This window comes from Bombus pascuorum, chromosome 5, assembly GCF_905332965.1.
Source record: "Bombus pascuorum chromosome 5, iyBomPasc1.1, whole genome shotgun sequence".
In the NCBI taxonomy this organism is placed as follows: domain Eukaryota; kingdom Metazoa; phylum Arthropoda; class Insecta; order Hymenoptera; family Apidae; genus Bombus; species Bombus pascuorum.
In genome coordinates, this window is record NC_083492.1 from 18,081,450 (window position 1) to 18,101,518 (window position 20,069).

Here is a 20,069-nt window from a genome sequence, read left to right on the forward strand (position 1 = left end):
ACCCTTTCTTCTAATTCTCGTCCCTCGCCGACGAAAACAAGAGGAAACTGAAATAACCTTCGATACTGTCTAAAACAGAGCTCCCCTACATATAATAAGACGAAGAATTAAGGGACATTACAAACTAATATTTTTCCATTGAAGAGGAACAAAGAAATCGGAGAAACGACAAAAAATTCGAAAGAACAATCCTTCGTTCTAAACACGAGATCGTGACTTTCAAACATTGCTACGATTATACGCTCATTCCAAAGAAAACTCCACCAAAATCACTCACGGGAATATCGGACACGGTCTCACCAAACAACGCGGTATTGGGAAGCGTGAAAGCATGGCACATTCAACTTAATCGAATAAAAGCATGAGCGTGGCACAGCGCGTCAGGCATATCCCCCGAGCATCGTATCAATCGTCAACCGAATAGAAAGCACAACTAAGCCAAAAGAAAGGTCGTAAAACTTTCTAAAGGAGCACTCTGTTTACGAATCTCCGATCCGGCAAATAGACGCGACAATGTATGTATATTGAAGATATTTTTGAAGGCACCTGTCCTACGGAAGGGGCCTGCAGGTAAGTCGAGACATCCGGTTCCACCATGCAGCTCCTCAGTGTGTCCGGGATGAACATGAGTAGCTGGGACGTCGGCTGTGGTACAGGCTGAAGCCGGCTCGCAGCGCGCTCCTCTAGCGAGCCTGTGCTCGCCAGTAGCGTCGTCCCGACGCCGCGCGACGCCGACGATCGCCGCCGTGGGACGCTGGTGCTCCAGCTGGTCGGCCAGCCGCTCCGCGTCCACGGAAAGTACGTGGTCTGGACCAGCTTTCCGCTGTCTCGACTACACCTCGACTACGTTCCAACTAGGCCGGAAGACAACGGGATTCTTCAAAGAAATCGAGGCTTGCGAGATCTTCAAAAGGTCGAATCGCGAACCGCTATTCTTTGAGATGGTCCAGATACCGGTGAACTCGGTGAACGGTCTTTCTCTGGGTTTCTGTGGCGGAAGTGGTGTCGGTCGAGCCGTCTCCGCCGTTAGACAGCCGGCACCGTGGTGCTCGAGGCAACCACCAGGTGTTTTCTTCTGTTGGCCGCGCGTGACCGCGCAATTACTCGTGTCGTACTCGATGTCGTCCCTTTGCGCAGATAATGAACCGATCTTGTTCACAGTGTCGTTGTAGTTGTGATTGTTGTTGATATTGATGATGATAATATTGTTGTTGTTGTTGTTATTGTTGTTGTTGTTGTTGTTGTCGCAGTCGTTGCAGTTAGTGTCGTTGGTTATCTGGCTGTTGTTACTGAACCGTCGGCTGTCGGGTGGTGGTGGAACACCGCACCCAGGCACACGCATCCTATCTAACCACGAGCCACAACTCCTAACTCTCGACTTTAGGCCCTCTCTGTATTCTCTCGTGGCACGCAAGACACGGGGCTCGCTCGTTTGCTCTCTCTCGCTGTCCTTCTATCCCTCTCTACCCCCTTTGCTCCGGTTCCCTCCACCCACCCAGCCTTCTATGTATATCTTTCTCTATTCGTTTCAGTTCGCTATGATACCCTCTCTTTCTCTCCTCGTTTCTTTCCTCCGTTTACCCCTCTCGCAACCTCCCCACCTCTTCTTCGTCGCCCTACCCTTCTCCCTCTGCTTGCAGTCTCTCCCTCTCTCGCGACGCTCTCTCCCTTCCGTTGCGAACAGTCCGGCTAACCCTTACGGACCGTCTATTCCTCTCTCCTCCTCTCTATTCTCCCTCCCGTTTCTTCTCTTTTACTCTTCGCTTCGAAGGGGTTGAACGATTACTCGAATCTTTTTCTCGTAGTCCACCTTTATCTTCGATTTTGCCTCTTACTCGATTCGTATATGTCGTTTTCTTGATTTGACGCGTTTTCTGTTTGGTTTTTTCTTGCGAATAAAAGCGTCGAAGAAGAGACGAGAGGAACTACGAGACACGACGTGCGAGAAGATAACGCCGAAGAGGATGACGTCGAGGTGCACGAATACGGACGCTCCTCTCTCTCTTCCTCGGCTCCCTGTAGGTTCCCGTTCCCGATCGGGAGGACGCCAGGTCCCAGACTACGCCGACTCCGAGCCACCGGCGCTGCGTCGGCGTCGGCGTCGGCGTAAAAAGTTACGGCTCGAGCGCAAGCTCGCCGGGAGCGCGCCGCGACGCGCCGCGAGGACGCCTCGACGAGTCCGCACGCTGCGAGTAAGTGGGGAGAGGCCACCACGAAAAACAAAGAGGAGAGTCGGTGATCCAACAGAGAGGAGAGATCGACATCACACACCCCATCCCACCCGATCCCACAGAGAGGGAAGAGGGAGGAAGATATCGCGAGAAGGAGAGGGAACAGCTGATTTCGTGTAAGGAAGGGAGAAGAGGGTGTCGGATAAACAAGGGGAGAGTGGTAGTAAAAGAAGAAGAATTAGAGCGCAAGCTGATAAATAGAAAGGGAGACGACAAATTGAAGGAGGGAAACCGGAAGTGGTAGAAGGTTGAGTTTAGAAGAACGTCTGCAACAATCGAGTCCAACACGAAAAAAAGAATTTAATGGGGTACAACAAAATAAACCCGAATATTTACGTATTTGTTTGAGAAAATAGTTAAGTAGGAAAAGTTCATCTATTTCATGACGACATCTATGACAGAATATTTGGCGAAATAAAATAACGGAAGTTACGTAAAATAAGTCTATGCTGTTAACTAATCTACTGTAGAAAAAAATACGAATTACATTCACGAAAAAAAAAAAAAAAAAAAAAAAATAGAGATATATCGAAGAAACCAGAGCAACTCTAGCAAGGAACTACATTTAATCAAACTCAGATTAGAGCAAACTTGCCGAAGTAGCTAGGAATATTTGCCGAAGAAAGTAGCGAAACATCGTCAAGTAGAATGAGCCTATCCAGTCAGACCACCAAACCTCACAATTTCAACTCATACATATATCAGCAAATAATCATAGAGAAACAAGTTTTAATCCTTTAAAGATCAATGTTTCGTTAACGTGACATTTCATTTGCAATATTTTTTCACTTATCTTAGCCTATTAAATTCTGTTTTCGAACATTATAGTTGCGAAAATGAATTCTAAAGAATAATCTAATATTCTTTCATTACTGTTCCTTCTTCTAGGTAAATTTTTGTAATTTTTATATGATAAACGATTTTTCTTTCTGCCGTGGAGATCTTTCTTAGGTCGGCAATCTATTTGTCTTGATAAAATGTTGCGTTCGCACAACTTTTACCTACTACTACTTTTCATCTCAATCGTTAATGAATTCATTAAATCATGGAATTTAACAGAGATCGAAATGAAAAAAAAAAACGAAAGAAACAAGGTTGAATCGAAAGAGAGAAGGAGAGAGGAGAAGTGAGAAAGAGAAGGAAAGACAGAGTGAGGGGAAGCGAAGGATGAACAAGTAGGAGAAGCTCGGAAGACCCGTAATTCGTAAGCCTCTATTTATCCGGCTCGTTTTCGTTTCTACCTGCCTCTTCCTCGGCACTCTTCTTTGCCAGCTATCTACAGCCACCTCTATGCAGCCAGTCCTCTCTTTCTCTGCGTCTCTCTGCGCCGTGTATTTTTGGGCGCTCGTTAGGATTTAGCGCTGTGCGACTCGAAGGTCTCCTCTAGCCATAGCTCCTCCCCCTTCTCCGTGATCAACATGGAGAACGGAGGGTGTTTCGAGGGGATCAACGTTAACTAATACCCTGGTTACACCATATAGAGGCAGAAACGACGCCCCCACGCGATACGAAAGTTTGTCAACAATCTTCCACCCGCACCACCCCTCAAAAATAGCGACGGCTGGAACGCGGTAATCTCAAAATCGCGGCCAAAGCGAAACGAGATTACGTGCCCCCTTAAAACTACCCTCGCCCGACGCAGAGGAAAAGTTCGTAACTAGTCGTGAGACGACACGGCTTAAAACTTTCGTCTGACTACAGGAGGATTCGGAGGCTGGCCTCTCGTTCACCAGCTTTTGCGGAGATCGTTTTAGCTTTTGGCCGATTGCAAGATCGTCCATCTACTTTTTACGATTCTTCGCGCGGGAAAACCTTATTTTTCACCATTTTTCGATTCTCCGAGTTCGATCTCTCTATGATCTTTCTTTTCTAAAATATTCTTCGTTCAACTCGACGATAATCGTTTGATGTCGATAACATTAGAAGACAAATGACGCATCTTATTTATTATTCTTCATTTTATATTAATCTTATCGAAGATACTCGCTGATCACTAGCGATGCAGATTTTATGAAAGTTTGTGTCAATTGTTAACCGTTAATTGTTACGTCCAGAAACGACGTCACTTTTACCGTCGCGTGGCGAAGGAAGAAGCGATCGAACCGCGCGAGGAGATCGCCGGTTGGTGGCCGGAAAACTCGCGAACTGCTACTGGTGAATGGTATCGGCGAGCGACTGAGCTCCATCGGGGCACCCTTCCCCGTAGAAAGAGGAGCCGCCGCGAACGTGATGGATTCCACAGTTCGAAGGGGCCCTCGTTCCTTGTTCAACGTGTTGCAGGCATCAAGGCGCTTTTCGGAAAACGGTACGATCTTCTGGCGATAAGTTTTAAAATTAAAGAGATTTATATAGATTGTTATATAGTTCAACTTAACAAATTCGTCTTTAGAAGTATCAAAAACCTTAGAAATTTAACTAATAAATATTTTTGACGTAAAACGTAATTAATAACATAAATATTGAATATTGTCTATATTGTCTATATGTAAGCTTAGAAATATAAAGCCTATAGGTCAACACAGTTGATGCAAAATAATTAACGATGAATAGCAAATAAGTAGTCTAATATCTGATACTATTTCCGAAAATCAGATTTATATGTGTTTGCACTTAAAACACCAAAACTGAAAATCGATACTATACTCTTAGAATTTCATAAATACAAACTTATTACTAAATAATATTTCTTTTTTACAATTACATTACTACATAATAATACATATATTATTATTACTATTATTTAAATAACATTATACACTAGGAGGGCTTAATCTTCTGGATGCTGGAGGTACGGGACGATGTACGGCCTTTCGATTCTTCTCGTTTATTTGTATTTACATTAGTATTAAATCATATGGATACAGTGTTTCGTAAGATAAATAGAACTTTATAAATGCAAAAAAGAATTGCACGCTTTACTCATACACCACCATTAAGTGTTTCAACTTCCCTCTTTTTGGAAGAAAGAAACGCACGATCGCGAATATGCTCGCAGTTATCGTTCGCGGACTGCGCGTGCAGAATTTAATACCGTTAAGGTACTTACATGTACATCAGACTTGTTATTCGTTACACACACAGCTGGAGATGACAGTGATTAGTCGATAAATGTATATTCATATTCAAATGAATTTGTTTTCGAGAACGGACGATAGTAGGGATTGGCGTGTCTGGATTAAGGAGCGTTTGGAGTCAATTTAATATATTAATCCGTTAAAATATCCTCTGGCTATGTATTAGCCAGATTGATTTATGGACACTATTACTTTTAGTGACCTGGCGTTTGTGATTATTGCTATGTTGCTAACACGTTGTGTCCGTAAAATTAAAACTGAAATCAAAAGCAATATTTTGACAATTTTCATACATATCTTTCCATCTATTATATCCATAGATACTGACCCTTTTTAGAAATTCTTCTGCACAAATGCGAGCTCTTGCATTCATGGACAATTTCATCTCACTGATCTCTCTGTCAATTTCCTCCATGAAATAAATCACAAAGTCTACGATCTTGTGTTTGTACATTTGCTCTACATGGATGTTTGTAATTAAAAAACTAATATCATAACCCTATAGAATAATAAATATTACAAACATTGATTATTTGTTTCTTGTGTTATTAATGTTTAACATATATAATAATATTTACCTCTATTGGCTTTCTCCTGAGGATAATAAAGTGTTCTGCCCTCATTGTCATAAATCTTGTGAAGTTATGACATAATAGCTTTTCTAGATCATCAGCCTGTTTTACAGCGATGCTTATTCTCATACTGTTTATACTTGATTCGATCAATACTTTCTCCTTGTCATTTCTGCTTATTAATATCGGTGTCAGAAGAAGTTCTTTACTAGCTCGCACTTCGACTTCAGGTTTATTATGTTTCTCAACTATTTGAGAAGAGAAGTTCTCTAAACACATAGCAGCAGTAAGTGTTCTCCTCACTGCTGCCAGGTAAGGTTTTAGCGTTCCTGACTGTAACAAACGTATCAACGGTAAGTAACTTGTAAAGTTATTAAAAAATTCAAAAGTCATTGCTAACACATAGACGAAATTTAAGTCTTTCTCGTTGCGCAATATAAAATTATATTTGTTATTTAAGTTAGTAACGGTCGAGGAAAAATATATCAAACAGTAAACAGAAATTAGATACGAAGCCATCCGGCTTGACTGATAAAGAATTTTATCATTTCGATAGGCACAAGTTACTATATAACCTATTTCTCGGACATTAAGAAATAACTCTTACCATTATCCGACTACGGCTATACCGCAGCTAATAACGACACCTCCAACGTAGACTTTAGAAAACAATAAATGCTATCACTTGTAAATTACAAATACATTCTTATAAAACTATGAAATTGTCTCATCACAGATACCGAAATCTAAAATCCGGACGTAACAATGGTGGCAGGCGGTGAGATACGCTGGGGGGGCCATCTCCTTTGGGAGGGGCATCCTCCCATCACTAATAGTTTCATCTGCTGCCGCTAGATGTCTATGATTTCCTAGCAATTTTGTTTAGTTCACATTTCTACAAATCTAAATTTCAAAATTCTGCTTCTTTCTGTTGAAGATGTGTTAATTCTCTTTCTAATGTACGCTCCAACGAAACAATGACTGCATTTTTATATTATCTTGTGTATTTTAAATTTACGAATTCTCACTGAAACAAATGCAGATCGTATCAACAAATTTAATTAAATGTACGATGAATCATCGTGATACTTTTGCACATACGTCTGCATTCTTGTAATATGTGTAATTAGATGCGTTAACTGATGACTATTACCTGCTATTGCTAAATTCTATTCAACATGAAGGATCAAATGATATTCTTGTCACTAATCAAGCAAAATTATCATTCGCTTAAATTACTCTTTCAAATATTTCTAGCTTTTTATTACAGATGTAATGTATATTACTCTTCTGTTAGGATATCAATATCATAAAAGTTAGGATATTAACTAATTGTAACCAGAACTAATTGTAATTGATCAACCACGTGGTCGACTATAAAAGTTACTAGATTTAAAAAATAAATGCTTTAAATTATAAGTAATAAACCAGAATTATAGAGATTAACATTTTACATTCGAATATTTGTCTCCGAAGATTGGTAAATCTGTATTATGTAGAGAGCTAGGTTTTATAAAGTCAGAATCTAAGTTCGCAGGTTGAATCGAAATAACCACGTCCTCTGGTGTAGGATCACAGGACCAACACTTCGGATTCGTATGCGTGCATATGTGAATAGAATTATCGATATGACAGGGAATACACAATAAGATTAAATGGATTGAACCACATGCAAGATGGTTGTTTGTAAATACTATCGACAAGGAAATTGTCGATTTGGACAATATTGTCAATTCGAACATATAAATACTTTTGGTAAGATATAAAGTTTATATAGTACAGAAAATTATACTTTTCTCTCCTTGATATTTAAACATTTTAAATATCGTTCTATAGGAGGTAATAACAAAGTTGACTCTTACAATGAGGATGAATATATTGCGTAAGTATCATAAAATTATTTAACAAAGAATGTCAAAATATGGAATTAATTTAATTTTTATCGTAAATGAAGGATGTTGGTTGCAAAAGAAATACTCAATGCAGAAAGAGGAAGACAATGGTTACTATCATGTTTTGCACCATTTAAGGAGAAACCGTGTATTCCTGGCATGGAAGATTTGTCTCCGGAAGAAGTTCGATGGGAGATGTACCAAGCTCAAAATAATGGGATGGTAGATCAGGCAGTTAGTATACATAATTATTTCTGTTTGTTATAAAGTTATGAATTCGTTCAATATCTATGTTTTTATATTTCTTTCAGAAATTACATTTCCAACAACTGTGTACAGATATGAAGGCGAAAAGAGAAGCTTTCAGGAATCCTACTCGTGAAACACTAACCAAGCTTGTATGTAACATTAGAAAAGGTTGATATTGGTCTTTATAAATATAATTCAAAGTATTTTTATCTTCTAGAAAGAGATTCTAGGTACAGGACACAAGAATGCGAGGAATGATAATACATCTGGGAAATCCTCTAGTTTTGCTTTTGCAACTCCTCAACTTGGACTTCCAAGCAGTACTCCATCCTCCAATGTATTTGGAAATAAGACATTTGGAACTCAGAGCAATCCATTCAGCGGTGGTTTCCCGCCTACTAGCAATACATCAATCTTTGGGAGAACACCTACAACTTCAAATTCTGTATTTGGTAGTACACCAACTTTTGGCAGTAATTTAGGAGTGTTTGGTGGTGGTACCAGCACTAATACTGTATTTGGCGGGATTACAAACACTTCTACATTTAATGCAGGACAAAACACGCAGACTTTTGGATCGTCCGGATCGATTTTTGGTGGTGGAGCTTCCCAACCCGTTTTCGGGCAGCCTAGCATATTTGGAACCAGCAATCCAGTGAACAATGTTTTCGCCAGGCATGAAACATCCCAGGCGCCCATATCGGTATTCAATAGCGGAGCGACATCTTCTCCCTCTTTATTCAGTGGCACTTCTTCTCAATCTAACGCTTCTATATTTGCCGGAGCTAAAACTTCTACTGCTAATCCGTTTGGCGGCTCTTCAAATTTACAGACAACTAACTCCATCTTCGGATCGACTCCGTCCACCGGAACCTTCAGTTCAGGCATATTCTCGCAGTCTGAAACACCTGCATTTGGGGGAGCACCAGTATTTGGCGCTTCAGCAACCTTTGGAAACAATCCCGGTTCGATATTTGGCGAGAAACCGGCATTTGGAAATTCTGGTAGCATTTTCGGCGGATCCAATACCACGACACCTGCTTTCAGTTCGGCACAGCCTACAAACGCTTTTGGCGTTACCACTTCTACATCTTCCGTAAATCTATTTGGAAATGCTCAGTGTACCACACCCTCTATGCCCACTTCCAGTGCTTCGCCATTTAGCGCAACACCTTCAACGACTACGAGTCCTTTCGTTACCGCAACCTCGCAATTTGAAACCACCAGTACGGCAGCCTTCTCGAAGCCTACGTTTGGGATGGCTACGGGAACTGCGGGTGAAACTTTTGCTACCACAGCTACTTCCTCTAGCACACCGTTTGGTACTACAAATACCGGAGTTACTTTTGGTACACCTAGTACCACCACTTCTCCTTTCACGTCGACGATATTTAGTGATATAACGAGCTCACCATTTAGTCCTACGAGCGTTACGTCTACAGCTACAACCACAAATTCGTTTACACCGCAGCAACAACAAATTACATCTCCATTTGGTACTTTTGCACAAAATCAAACTTCTAGTACTGCTACGTCTACGCACGATCCGTTTGGAAAATCGACATCCGGAGTAACGCTGACGGCAGTCGTTATTGACGACAACATTTATTCGTTAGACAATCAACTAACAGACGACGAGAAGAACATGTACATGGCGGAGAAATTTATTTTTGGAAAGATTCCGCTGAAGCCGCCTACCAAAGACATTAGATAATGCAGCGTGAAAGTAGTTTAGCTAGGAATATACGCTGTGATACTGGTTTCCTATATTATTCCTTTATAATTGAGATAAATCACAAGTTTATAGTAATAAATAATATATATTTACCAACAGTGTGTCAATTTTTATATAAAATTTGATGAAATTCTCTTTTAACGAACTAATGTGAAATAAACTTGACAACGTTTTCAAAATGTAACAAAATATACAATAAGATGTAAAATTTACGTTGTTACAAGTTATTTGTAAACTCATTTTTAATATCATTCATCACTCACCTTATAATGTAATACAAAATCAAACATATCGCAAATATATATCAACCTCTTTTAATTTAGTTAATTACACGATTATTTACATATGTACAGTAATAGAATGGTTAATGTGTAATTTCTCATACTTACATCATCATCAATACATTGTCGTAATGATAATGTAAGTATGATACACACTACACTACATTCATACTTACATTATCATACATTCTTGTAATGGATCACTCCAGGAGGAGGTGGAGGAGGAGGAGGAGGAACGCTATTACCAAATTGACTTTCTTCCGACACCTGAAGACAACGCTCCTGTTTAATTTTAACTCACAGGGAATACTAAATTCTTTGGTTATTAAACAAACCTGTGGTAAATGGCAGAGAGGATTCGTTGTATAATTAGTCCTCTGTGCATAAGTTGCAGACTGATTTGGCGGCTGCGACAAGCCAGGTGGTATACCGTTTGGTGGTTTATATCCAGTGATCTAACAAATAAGCTAAACGGTTATCCAATGTGCTACTCTAAGCGGTAAAACATCAATTCTAATCCTTTGTACCCATCTTTTTATTTCTCACTTTTAATTATTTTAAGGGGTACTATATCCCTTGATTGCGAGCTTAATATTATCGATAGGACATTATTTTATGGACAATTTGAGAACAAAGGATTAGAGTGAACAAAAGGTCCACATACTTTGTCATTCATCTCTGGGAAAATGGTACTTAAATTGAAGTTGGTTAAACTTGTGCCAGAAGGATGATGGCTCATAGTCATATGATTGCCGGCAACGATGCCTCCTCTTGGCATGTTTGGATTCATTGGAAACCCAGCTGTTGCTACCGCAGGTACACCCTGAGCCACAGGTGGTGGCGGTGGCAGACCATTTACCGCTTTGGTATATACATTTGTCTGTGTATGATTCTGATAAAGGGGGCTAGCGTGTGGCGGCGGTGGCGGCGGTAAAAATGTAGTAGAGTGATGATAATCCTCTAGGGGCGAATTGATACCAGACAAAGGAAACTCTAAGTTCTGCATGGTTCCATCGAGAGCTTTTCTTTTTGCTTTCTTTGCGTTCGTGGGATATGGCCTTTTATCACAATTTTGCTGCTTTCCATAGTGTTGATGGTTCTTTACGTTCGTATTCACGTTTGAAGTCGAGGTTGTCACGGTAGACGAGGATGAAGAGGTGGTAGTTGAGGTAATGGTCACATTTGATAACAAGAAGGCATTCGTTTCCATATAGTCAGTGTTATCGTGCAATGGCATCATGTAACTGGTAGGTGTGTTTGATATACTGGTTATAAAATTCGAAGTGGGATAAATATTAGCGTTAGAAGAGTATGTATACGAGTTAAAGTTCTGGTTCACCATTTGCCCGTAACCACTTCCATCATCCGCATTTGAGAAATAATTAAGGGGCATGACTGCATCCGCAGTGGGCAGGCTTGTTTGAAACTTGTTCTGCGAATAATTTGTGGAGAACTTAATCGAAGCGTGTTTGTCTTGGTTTGTGTCATGTACGCTACTATTAGTCCCTATTAATGCCTCGGCTGTGTAATTGCTCTTACAATTCCTGTTCCTCCAATGTACGTTATTCTGTTGATACTTTTGCTGTTGTTGCTGCTGTTGCTGTTGGTATCCTTGTTCAGGAAAGGTGTGCCCGGACGATTTCTGCTCCTCGTGCCTTTGATGTAGTTGATCATTACCTGATCCTTGTTTGCGGATATCCATCTGCCTTTTACTGTTTCCTCTAGGACTAGTATTGCTTTTCCTTTGATGCTTCCTTGCCTGTTGTTGTTGTTGTTGTTGTTGTTGATGCTGATGAGCATGATGATGATGGTGGTGATGGTGGTGATGGTGCTGTTGATGGTGTTGCTGATGAGATTTTTCAGCTTTCTCGTGTTCCACCAATTGACTCACTGAAAGGAAAGAGGATCCAGCTGTTGGATGCTGGACCGTCTGACTATTCAACACTGTATGAAAATCGCGTCCCACAACATTTCCTTCTTTATCCTTGATGGAATCTTTACTCTGATCAGAAGGTACTCTCGAAGGTACTTGCCCAAATAAGAAATTCTGCTTCTCGGGTATATTGGTACCTAAATCTAGATCACCGACCAACGTTGGAAGACTGGAGGGTACAATATGCTGATCTATACCCTTGACTGGTTGAGCTTGTTCAACATGAATGCTGGTTTTCGTGGGAGACCAGGGGAATGGTTGTTCCTCGGAATAGAACACTTCTGAGGTTCTTTTCGGCTCGCTCTGCAAGACCGGTAAATTAGAAAAACTATGAGCCGCGACATCGTAATTGTTATAAAATTGATTCGCTGTTCCTTGATTGTAAGATGGTGTTTGAGCAAACAGATTGTTCTGACAAAACTCTAGCTCCTTTCCAATAGGTGGTAAGATAATATCGGCAATATTGGCATTATGTTTAATCTCTGGAGTCATCATCCAATTTACAGGCGCTCTAATTGCGTGTTGTTGCTGATTTCCTTTCGACTTTGTTGTACTTTGTTGCTGTCCATGTTTCCCATCGTTGTTGTAAGTACCACTGTCATGTTGAAGAGATGGGACCTGTCCTTGAACCAAAGGTTGATATTTATTCTGACTTTGCTGCTGAGATTTGTCAGGATATTTGAAATTCGAACTTGTATAAGTCTCAACAGGGTACTTCATTTGCGCGCTAACTTCGGACAAATCAAAGTTTACTTGGGAGTCATAGTTAGACATTGGATAGACTGTCTTGTCCTGCTTCGCTGCCATGGATTGATGATTCTTTGGTCCATGCGGCTGTTGCTGTTGTGATTGTTGCTCCATACCGGAATATTCGTTTTGAATATACTCTGATTCCATTCCATACTTAGATTTGTTTTTGTTTTCTGCGCTAAATTTGTTGTAATCATTGTTGTTGGAAGAAGTTTGATTTTGCATACGACTTTGCTTACTAGATGCGGGAACATTGGTCTGAATATTCCTGGTTTTAGAAGGATCCACGAAGGACTGTTTTTGTGTTTCCATTCCCGATTTCATTCTTGATTTGTCCATATTAGCCATAGTAGAATTCACAGAGAAAACATCGTTCGTCAACACGTTGGAGAAATTCGGATTTTCTTTATGGAGGGGAACATAACTATAATTCTCACATATCGTTTTTGCCTCGGTATTATCAGTTTGACTTGGTCCCTGCTCAAATTGTACCAGATTATTATTATTCCCTCCGCCTACAGGAGAAAAAGTCGTCCAAGACAAAATGCTGAAATTGGAGGAATTATGAGCAACGGTGGTTGTTGATTTTGCATGATTTTCAGTAACCGTACTCTGCTCATAGTTGGACGTAGCCACGAACGACGTCGGTTGTTGCGAATAACGTGTAACAGGGGTATTCTGAATGAGAGGTTTGTTGCTTATATTATTAGAAGAACTAGTGTTGATCTTCTTTGTATCTTTGTTAGAATAAGTAGAATAATTTTGGGTCTCATCCCTTTTACTTTGATATATACTGTCAGTGTTCTGATTCAGAACACTCTGCTCGGCCTGGGTGCTCATAGATTCTTTCACTCCATAGGAAAATGTTTGAGCAAACGGATCGACATCCATCTTTTTTGTAGAATTATAATTAGTATCACGTCTATGACTTTGCGGTTCCTGAGCTTTTGATCTCAAAACATCGTTCAATTTTTGATCCTGATTCACGACATTGGTACCCGAAGAATCAGACTCCTTGTTTATCTTCGTATAACTGCGTTGGAAATGATCCTCGGATGAGTTTGATATCGGGTCCTTCGAAGGGTAACTCGGATTCCTGTTGGACGTAGTTGCGTTACTACTCCCTGTCGAATACGAATCCTTTCGAGGCAGATTTTTATTCTGATCAATGGTGTAATCATTGTGAGAGTTCTGAATAATATGATCTTTTTCATGAACTGAAGCGTAATTCTGATGAACATTTTGTTGAGTAGTTAGAACGTGACTATCTTTAGGTTGTGATTCATAGACAGTCTGTATGGGTTGTGAAGAGAGAATTGGTATAGTCGCTTCTTTAGATCGCATTGAATACTCTTGCTGGATATTCTGAGAAGGAGTGGGAAGAACTCTGTCTATATGGCCAGTATAGTTCAAACGATTACTGGTAACTATGTTAGAATCTACTAGAGGATCCTTGCCATGAACCCCGTAAGCAACACGGGAACTATGAGATTCTTTATCCTTCATATGAGAAGTATATTCCATTTGCATTGTTTGTAAAGGCAGGGACGAAGTATTTGTTGTTGTGTTAGTATTAGTCAAATGAGAAACCAGAGGTGGTGCCTGGGACTCATCTGGAACGACATTTTGAGTCAAACCAGATGGATTCGTTTCTTGAATCGCCGAACTGGTACAAGGATTTGCATTCTGTTGCAAAGTGGTCAAATTGTTCTCGACGATCGTCGAGTAACTCGATAAAAAATCCTGAGAAGTGCTATATCGAACATTAGTGTCACAGGTTGATGCCTGTACAGGACAATTAGTTGGATCTGGTTTATTTGAAATAGAGGCTGTATTAATCTGAGAAACAGCGACATTTTCATTAGTAGAATTTGTAATTGCATTTCTCAAATTTGTTGTGAGTTGGCTCTGACAATTTTCTCCCGTTTCTGAAGTATTGATAACTGAAGTAGTACCTGAAGCATTTGAAATAGAATACATAGTCTCATTGGAGAAAGAACTAGAAGTTGCAGACTTTTCTACAACAATTTTATAAGGCTCCCTGAGAGGTTCATCGTTTATAACTTTGGGCAAAGCTTTCGCAGTTGTAGTACATTCCACCATCATGTTCGCTGACACTGTCTCGCTCACGGGAGGATTTATAGTCTTTTTTTCTTCACATGTTACTTTCAGACGTTTCTCTGCGGTGGAATGGGGTGGTGATGCTGCCTTTAGCTTAAAACTGTTAGGCTCCATTGCCCCGATCTGTAGAAGCATGGGTGGAGTTTGACTATGATACTTGAAATCCTCTTTCATTTCCTCCTCTAAGACTTCTGTTTTACCATTTAGCGAGGACACCAACGGGAAAGCCATTAAAAATGCTGCTGTAGGAGATATAGATTCTGGATTGTGAGAGCTGGAAGGAACTTGAAGAGATGCGAATATATCATTTGAAAGATCAGAATGAAGACCATCGGCTCTATTACCAATAGGTACAAAAGTATTCTCCGTGTTATATGATAGTGACGATTTTGATACTTCGTCCTTTGATGCTTTTGCCACCTTGGATTCGTCCTCCACTATATTAACCGGAAGCAATGACGATGACGGCGTTGTGATATCTGGAGTTTGAACTGCAGTACTTGTTTCTGGTTTCAAAGTTGTTGTGGTATTTGTATCTAGATTTAGAATAATTTTATTACTTTCTAAGTTAGTTGTTGTCGTCCCCTCAACAATTTCTGGCTCTTTTGGTGCCACCTGTAAGAGATTGTCAAATTCTGTATCAAGATTACAAACATCTTTCATCTTTTTAGCCACAGGATTTTCAACCGTTTTTGTTACTTCTGTCAAAGTTGATTTAGAATCAGAGCAACTGATATTGTTGCTTGACTTTTCCAGTGTACTGTTTATGGGAATGTTGAAATCAGTTTCAGGTGAAACTGAAACATTTTCATTGGAAGATTTTAAGTGTTCGTCCGAGAAAGTGACTGGGGATGTTGCATGCGAAACTGACGCGTCTCGACCTCCTTTTGTTTCACAATGGATGCTATCCGATGTCAGAACCTCCGCTGATTTTGAAGAGTCAGAAATATCCTCCTGATCAGTACCACTGGTACTTAACAAAACGGAACATTCTACGTTCGTTTTCGTATTTTCTTCAGAATCATTCGGGGAATTACCTTTATCTTGTTCTTCATTCGTTTCTTCACCTATCTTTTCTATAACGTGTTTCAAGCTTTCAATAGATTTACAAGTGACAGCAAAATCCGACTTCGATATAGATACAGTACTCGCTGAGTTGTGTTCACGGTTTTCATCCGTTTTTCGTTTTTTATCACTAGGTTCATCCACACATGCAGCTTCTGTGCCTGCAGAACGTTTATTAAGTACAGTTTTCTTCACAGAATTTGCGTCTTCAACATTTTTTGTGACTTTCTCTTTTTCATTCTTCTCTTCAACGGTTTCTGTAGGCTGTTGATTTTTAGAACCCTTACCGTGACTTTTGCTGGCCTTCAACCTAACTTCCATCTCCTTCTTAGATCCATGTTCTTTATATTTTTCTGCTTTTTCCTTATGAACCGCCGGAATAGGAACTTTATATGTCATCGTTGTTTCCGTAATCTCCTTACCCTTAGGTAAAATGCCTTTGTGGCCACCTATCTTTGTTGCATTGATTATGTTCTTCACATTGGATGTCCAATTTTGTGAATCCACTACCATTTTCGTGCGAATGCTAGGGACCGTATTGAGCGTAACTTTCTGAACCGTATTAATCACAGCTTGATTACAAATGGAAACAACCGGGTTTTGTACACGATTTGTTAAAGGTTGCATCACGATCATCTGATTTTGCTGACTGTTACCGAGGATTATGGGATTCGCAGGCTGTTGCTGAGTATTTACAATTATGTTCGACGTCATTGGAGTTACCAAGGGCATTAATTTACCACCAGATAATATGAGGGTATTCGGGGTCAAATTAGTCACTGAATTATTTATACATTGCGTCAATGATTTTTTCTCTTCCTTCTTCTTTGATTTCCGTTTTACCTTCTTTTGAGATTCTACTTTTTGCAATGCTAAAACTGTATTTTATAATTAAATATGATAAATTGGTTAGAGAAACTTTAATGTGTAATTATATTTTCTATACCTACCATCGTTAGTTTTGCTATTTACTGGACAACTGACTGCTATGTCACAACCTAATTAACAAAATAGTAAGAAGTACGTACTTTCGTTATCCGAAACAAGTTGTAAAACTAGAGTTAAGTAGAAATGTTTACTTGTGTTCGTTTGACAACATCCTGGTTCTTTGGATCTTGTATCTGACGCATTGCTTGTAGCCTCTGAATTATCATCGTTGCTGTTCGCAGAATTTACTTGATTCTCTTGATTCTCTAAGGAACTATTCACATCCTTAGAAATATCGCTATTTTCGATTGATTTTTTACTAGACGAATGAGAAGAAGTAACCGATTTTCTCTTAGAAGGCACTTTGAGTTCTGCAGACTTCTCCCTCTTGCATTCAGAATTCTTCACTGAAATCAAATATCTTTTAAGAACACCTAAACCCAAAAAAATTATTTCTCATTTACTAATATTACCTTTATTATTCGTAGCTTCTTCCGTTTTGTTGAAATACTTTTCCGCATCCTCCACGTTAATTTTATTCGACCACTTCAGGGGAGATATCTTTTCAAGGGCTGGCTCTGCTGGCACAGAGATACCAGCATCTCGTAGAAGAGTAGATAATAGTTGAGTACGAGAGAAAAGCTGAGTTACAAGTTTTTTCAGACGAGCCAATTCCTCCTCTATCATCAAAAACATATGATAAAAATATGAAAAAAAGATAATCTCAACCACGAACAAGTTACAGTTATCGTGAAAAAATTTGCTTACTGTGCGCTTCAGAGGCATGAGCAGAAAACAACTCCTCTGTACGGCTATGGAGGTCTTTGATATACTTCGATGCGTGAATCAGGATGTCGACCTTGTTGCGTTTGCGACCCTCCTGATGCGGAGGCAAAAGGTCTGCCAGAGTTTTGAAGTAAGCGTTCATACGTTTTCTTCTGTCTCGCTCCCATGTTTTCGCTTTGCTGAGAAGATGTCCACGTTAACGAGCGGACCATTAGATTTTTTACTTTTTATTTTTTGATCTATTTTTTACGTTTGTTCGTTCTTGTTCCAGAGAAAAAGACGCAAAGAGGAGGGGAGTAATCTTGGTAATAAAAGTGGTCGAGGTTAGAAGCTGGCTAATAGACACTTACGTGTTCTCTTTTCGAGGCATAATTTATCCTGTTGGCATCGTTTCGCGTGAAGAACGCGCCGCGGGAAGCGCTAATGCGTCACTTGTAACTGACATTACAAACATTCGTGGATTCCCGTCGAATTTCTGACATTTCGACCCTTCGATTGCCTGGATCGCGGAATACGCGAAATAAAAACTCTGCCGACAGGTCCCGAACGTCACGACGATCATTTGAACCTGCCCGCCCTCTATCGATTTCCTTTCGCGTACTTTTCACTGCCTTTATCAGGTGTCATTATAGTAGGTATCACTACACTTTTTTTATCAATATACGTATATTAAGAAAATTCGTCAGATCTCTACTTTATCATTGTATGTTCAAAACTTTGCAGTCGATAAAATCGCACAAAATCTATTTTTAGAAGCTCGTAAAATATGTATAGATGTATGTACATGTATCTTTCTATATAAAACATGCAATTGTCCATGTATTCTGTTGGATGATCAAGTGTAATTCCTTCCTCAATCCTTGGAATGAAATCTTCTATTCGTTGATTGACTAAGTTAAGAGGATTAAAGGAATTTTTATCGTTTTTCATTAGAGCCGGTCAGTAGTCTACGAAATATAAGTGCATTCTCATCAACCCGATATTTTGTTAACGGCAGGCGCCAGCAGATTGTACAATCTCAATGAAGCGTGGTATGATCGCGACGGTGGAATATAGTTACAGAGATGCGTCGAAGCAGAGTCATGCGTAGCCACTATGCGAAATGCATTCGAATGTCAACACAAGAGAGAGAGAGAGAGAGAGAGAAAAGCCTTGAAACCGGCATCAATACAAATCGTCGATGACAAGTGCGAATATTATACGGAATAAAAAGTAGCCATGATAAAAAAAAAGAGTAAAAATAAAGAGATATTTCATAATACATAAGACGAGGCCAGATACATGCGAGAGAAATAATTTTTGCGCCGTTGGTAAAGCACGATTCTCGCGATATAGCGCTTCGGTCGTTTCTATATCCAACATGGCGGCGTGAATATGTATTTCGAAAATTTCAAGACAGGAATTCTGCAGACTCGACAGCGAAAATACCCAGAGGCCGTACCCCAACACGCCGCGACATATTTTTTCCACTTTCATCGGAAACGTTTGCTGTGGGATTTCGAGCGTTTTCTGTGCGCGCCGTTTATTTGGCAACGCCGCACTGCTGCATATTTCACTGTCAGCCTGTTTACAATAAAATTAACTCCTACTCGTAAGGAATAAACAGAATACGCATTTAGCGCGAGGAATAAAAAGAAAACGAAAGATTCACCAGAGGGAGAGTAACGTCGACGATTGTAAACGTGCCTACGCTGCATCCTTGTGAACTGTAAGGCGGTATGGCATGACTCGTTAGAAATTTGGACGCCATTGCCGTTACCTTCGTCGTGTATATGCGCTTGCGTTTATTCCAGAAAGTAACTATAATCCGTCCGACGAGCGAAGCGAAGACACTTTAAAAAATCACACGGCCAAAATTTAGGGAAGAAGAACAGGATTGCCGATTCGCAATGCTGGTATTTTCGGAAATAGAACTTCTCACATGAGAATAACGAACCTATCGTCTCAGGTTTAACTGCTTGCGTCAAAATATTCTCTACGATGTTGCAGGGTAATCCTTGAAAATCATAATTTACTAGCGACTATATACCGGCCAAGATTCCAAGTTCGTTAGGTTAATCGATTCAAACTAGTCAACTAGCTATCTAAAAGACTTTCATCCCATTCGGTGGAGGCGAGAATAGGAGAAAACAGGACGTGATGTACATGGAACCCGTGCGTTTAGACGCGGTTGAAATCAGGATAAGATATTAAATGTTGGATTTCCAAGCGGAATATGTACAGCTAACAGCGAAGAATCGCGCGATTATTCAACGCTTAATCATCGCGGCAGCATTTATACGCGCTGCCCCGTGCGAAACTCTAGTTTTCAACAGTGCAGCGTAGCGCGTGCGGCACTAATTAATGATTTAAGCAACACGCGGCCGAGTTTCGCATGTACGCACTCTCACGCATCTACGTTTACGTTTGCTGCCTCCGGAGCCGTGGCCAAGGAATGTGCCGCGGTATAATTA

General features: G+C 40.1%; 4 protein-coding genes across 12 annotated transcripts in view; 1 reads left to right on the top strand and 3 right to left on the bottom strand.

The window, feature by feature from the left end:
- Nucleotides 1-677, bottom strand: part of LOC132906890 (nuclear factor 1 X-type) — a 64,646-nt gene extending 63,969 nt beyond the window's left edge. For 5 of the 6 annotated variants that reach the window (XM_060959495.1, XM_060959488.1, XM_060959491.1 and 2 more), the window contains exon 1: nt 547-677. In XM_060959495.1, coding sequence (XP_060815478.1) covers nt 547-627 — 81 coding nt within the window. In that variant the 5' untranslated portion in view covers nt 628-677. The remainder of the gene's footprint in view (nt 1-546) is intronic. The other variant, XM_060959494.1, reaches the window with a different exon arrangement.
- A 4,362-nt stretch (nt 678-5,039) lies between these two features.
- Nucleotides 5,040-6,686, bottom strand: LOC132906899 (actin-related protein 2/3 complex subunit 4). Its single transcript, XM_060959514.1, has 4 exons — nt 6,485-6,686; nt 5,884-6,210; nt 5,634-5,804; nt 5,040-5,562 (listed from the first exon to the last, which is right to left on the bottom strand). The coding sequence occupies exons 1-4, from the start codon at nt 6,485-6,487 to the stop codon at nt 5,557-5,559; spliced, it is 507 nt and encodes a 168-aa protein (XP_060815497.1). The 5' UTR covers nt 6,488-6,686; the 3' UTR covers nt 5,040-5,556.
- A 745-nt stretch (nt 6,687-7,431) lies between these two features.
- Nucleotides 7,432-9,980, top strand: LOC132906891 (nuclear pore complex protein DDB_G0274915-like). Of its 3 annotated transcripts, XM_060959497.1 has the most exons (6): nt 7,436-7,632; nt 7,714-7,759; nt 7,832-8,003; nt 8,081-8,167; nt 8,236-8,470; nt 8,573-9,980. In XM_060959497.1, the coding sequence occupies exons 1-6, from the start codon at nt 7,554-7,556 to the stop codon at nt 9,730-9,732; spliced, it is 1,779 nt and encodes a 592-aa protein (XP_060815480.1). In that variant the 5' UTR covers nt 7,436-7,553; the 3' UTR covers nt 9,733-9,980. The 3 variants fall into 3 exon arrangements, with proteins under 3 accessions (XP_060815479.1, XP_060815480.1, XP_060815481.1); XM_060959496.1 differs by having other exon boundaries at nt 7,432-7,632; nt 8,236-9,980; XM_060959498.1 differs by having other exon boundaries at nt 7,549-7,632; nt 7,908-8,003; nt 8,236-9,980.
- Nucleotides 9,981-10,051: 71 nt separating this feature from the next.
- Nucleotides 10,052-18,187, bottom strand: LOC132906887 (mucin-3B-like). Of its 2 annotated transcripts, XM_060959482.1 has the most exons (8): nt 17,967-18,186; nt 17,599-17,795; nt 17,304-17,510; nt 16,983-17,237; nt 16,854-16,901; nt 10,699-16,775; nt 10,370-10,489; nt 10,052-10,301 (listed from the first exon to the last, which is right to left on the bottom strand). In XM_060959482.1, exons 1-8 carry the CDS (start codon nt 17,984-17,986, stop codon nt 10,215-10,217), a joined length of 7,011 nt encoding a protein of 2,336 aa, XP_060815465.1. In that variant the 5' UTR covers nt 17,987-18,186; the 3' UTR covers nt 10,052-10,214. The 2 variants fall into 2 exon arrangements, with proteins under 2 accessions (XP_060815465.1, XP_060815464.1); XM_060959481.1 differs by having other exon boundaries at nt 10,052-10,489; nt 17,967-18,187.
- Between the last annotated feature and the right edge of the window lie 1,882 nt (nt 18,188-20,069).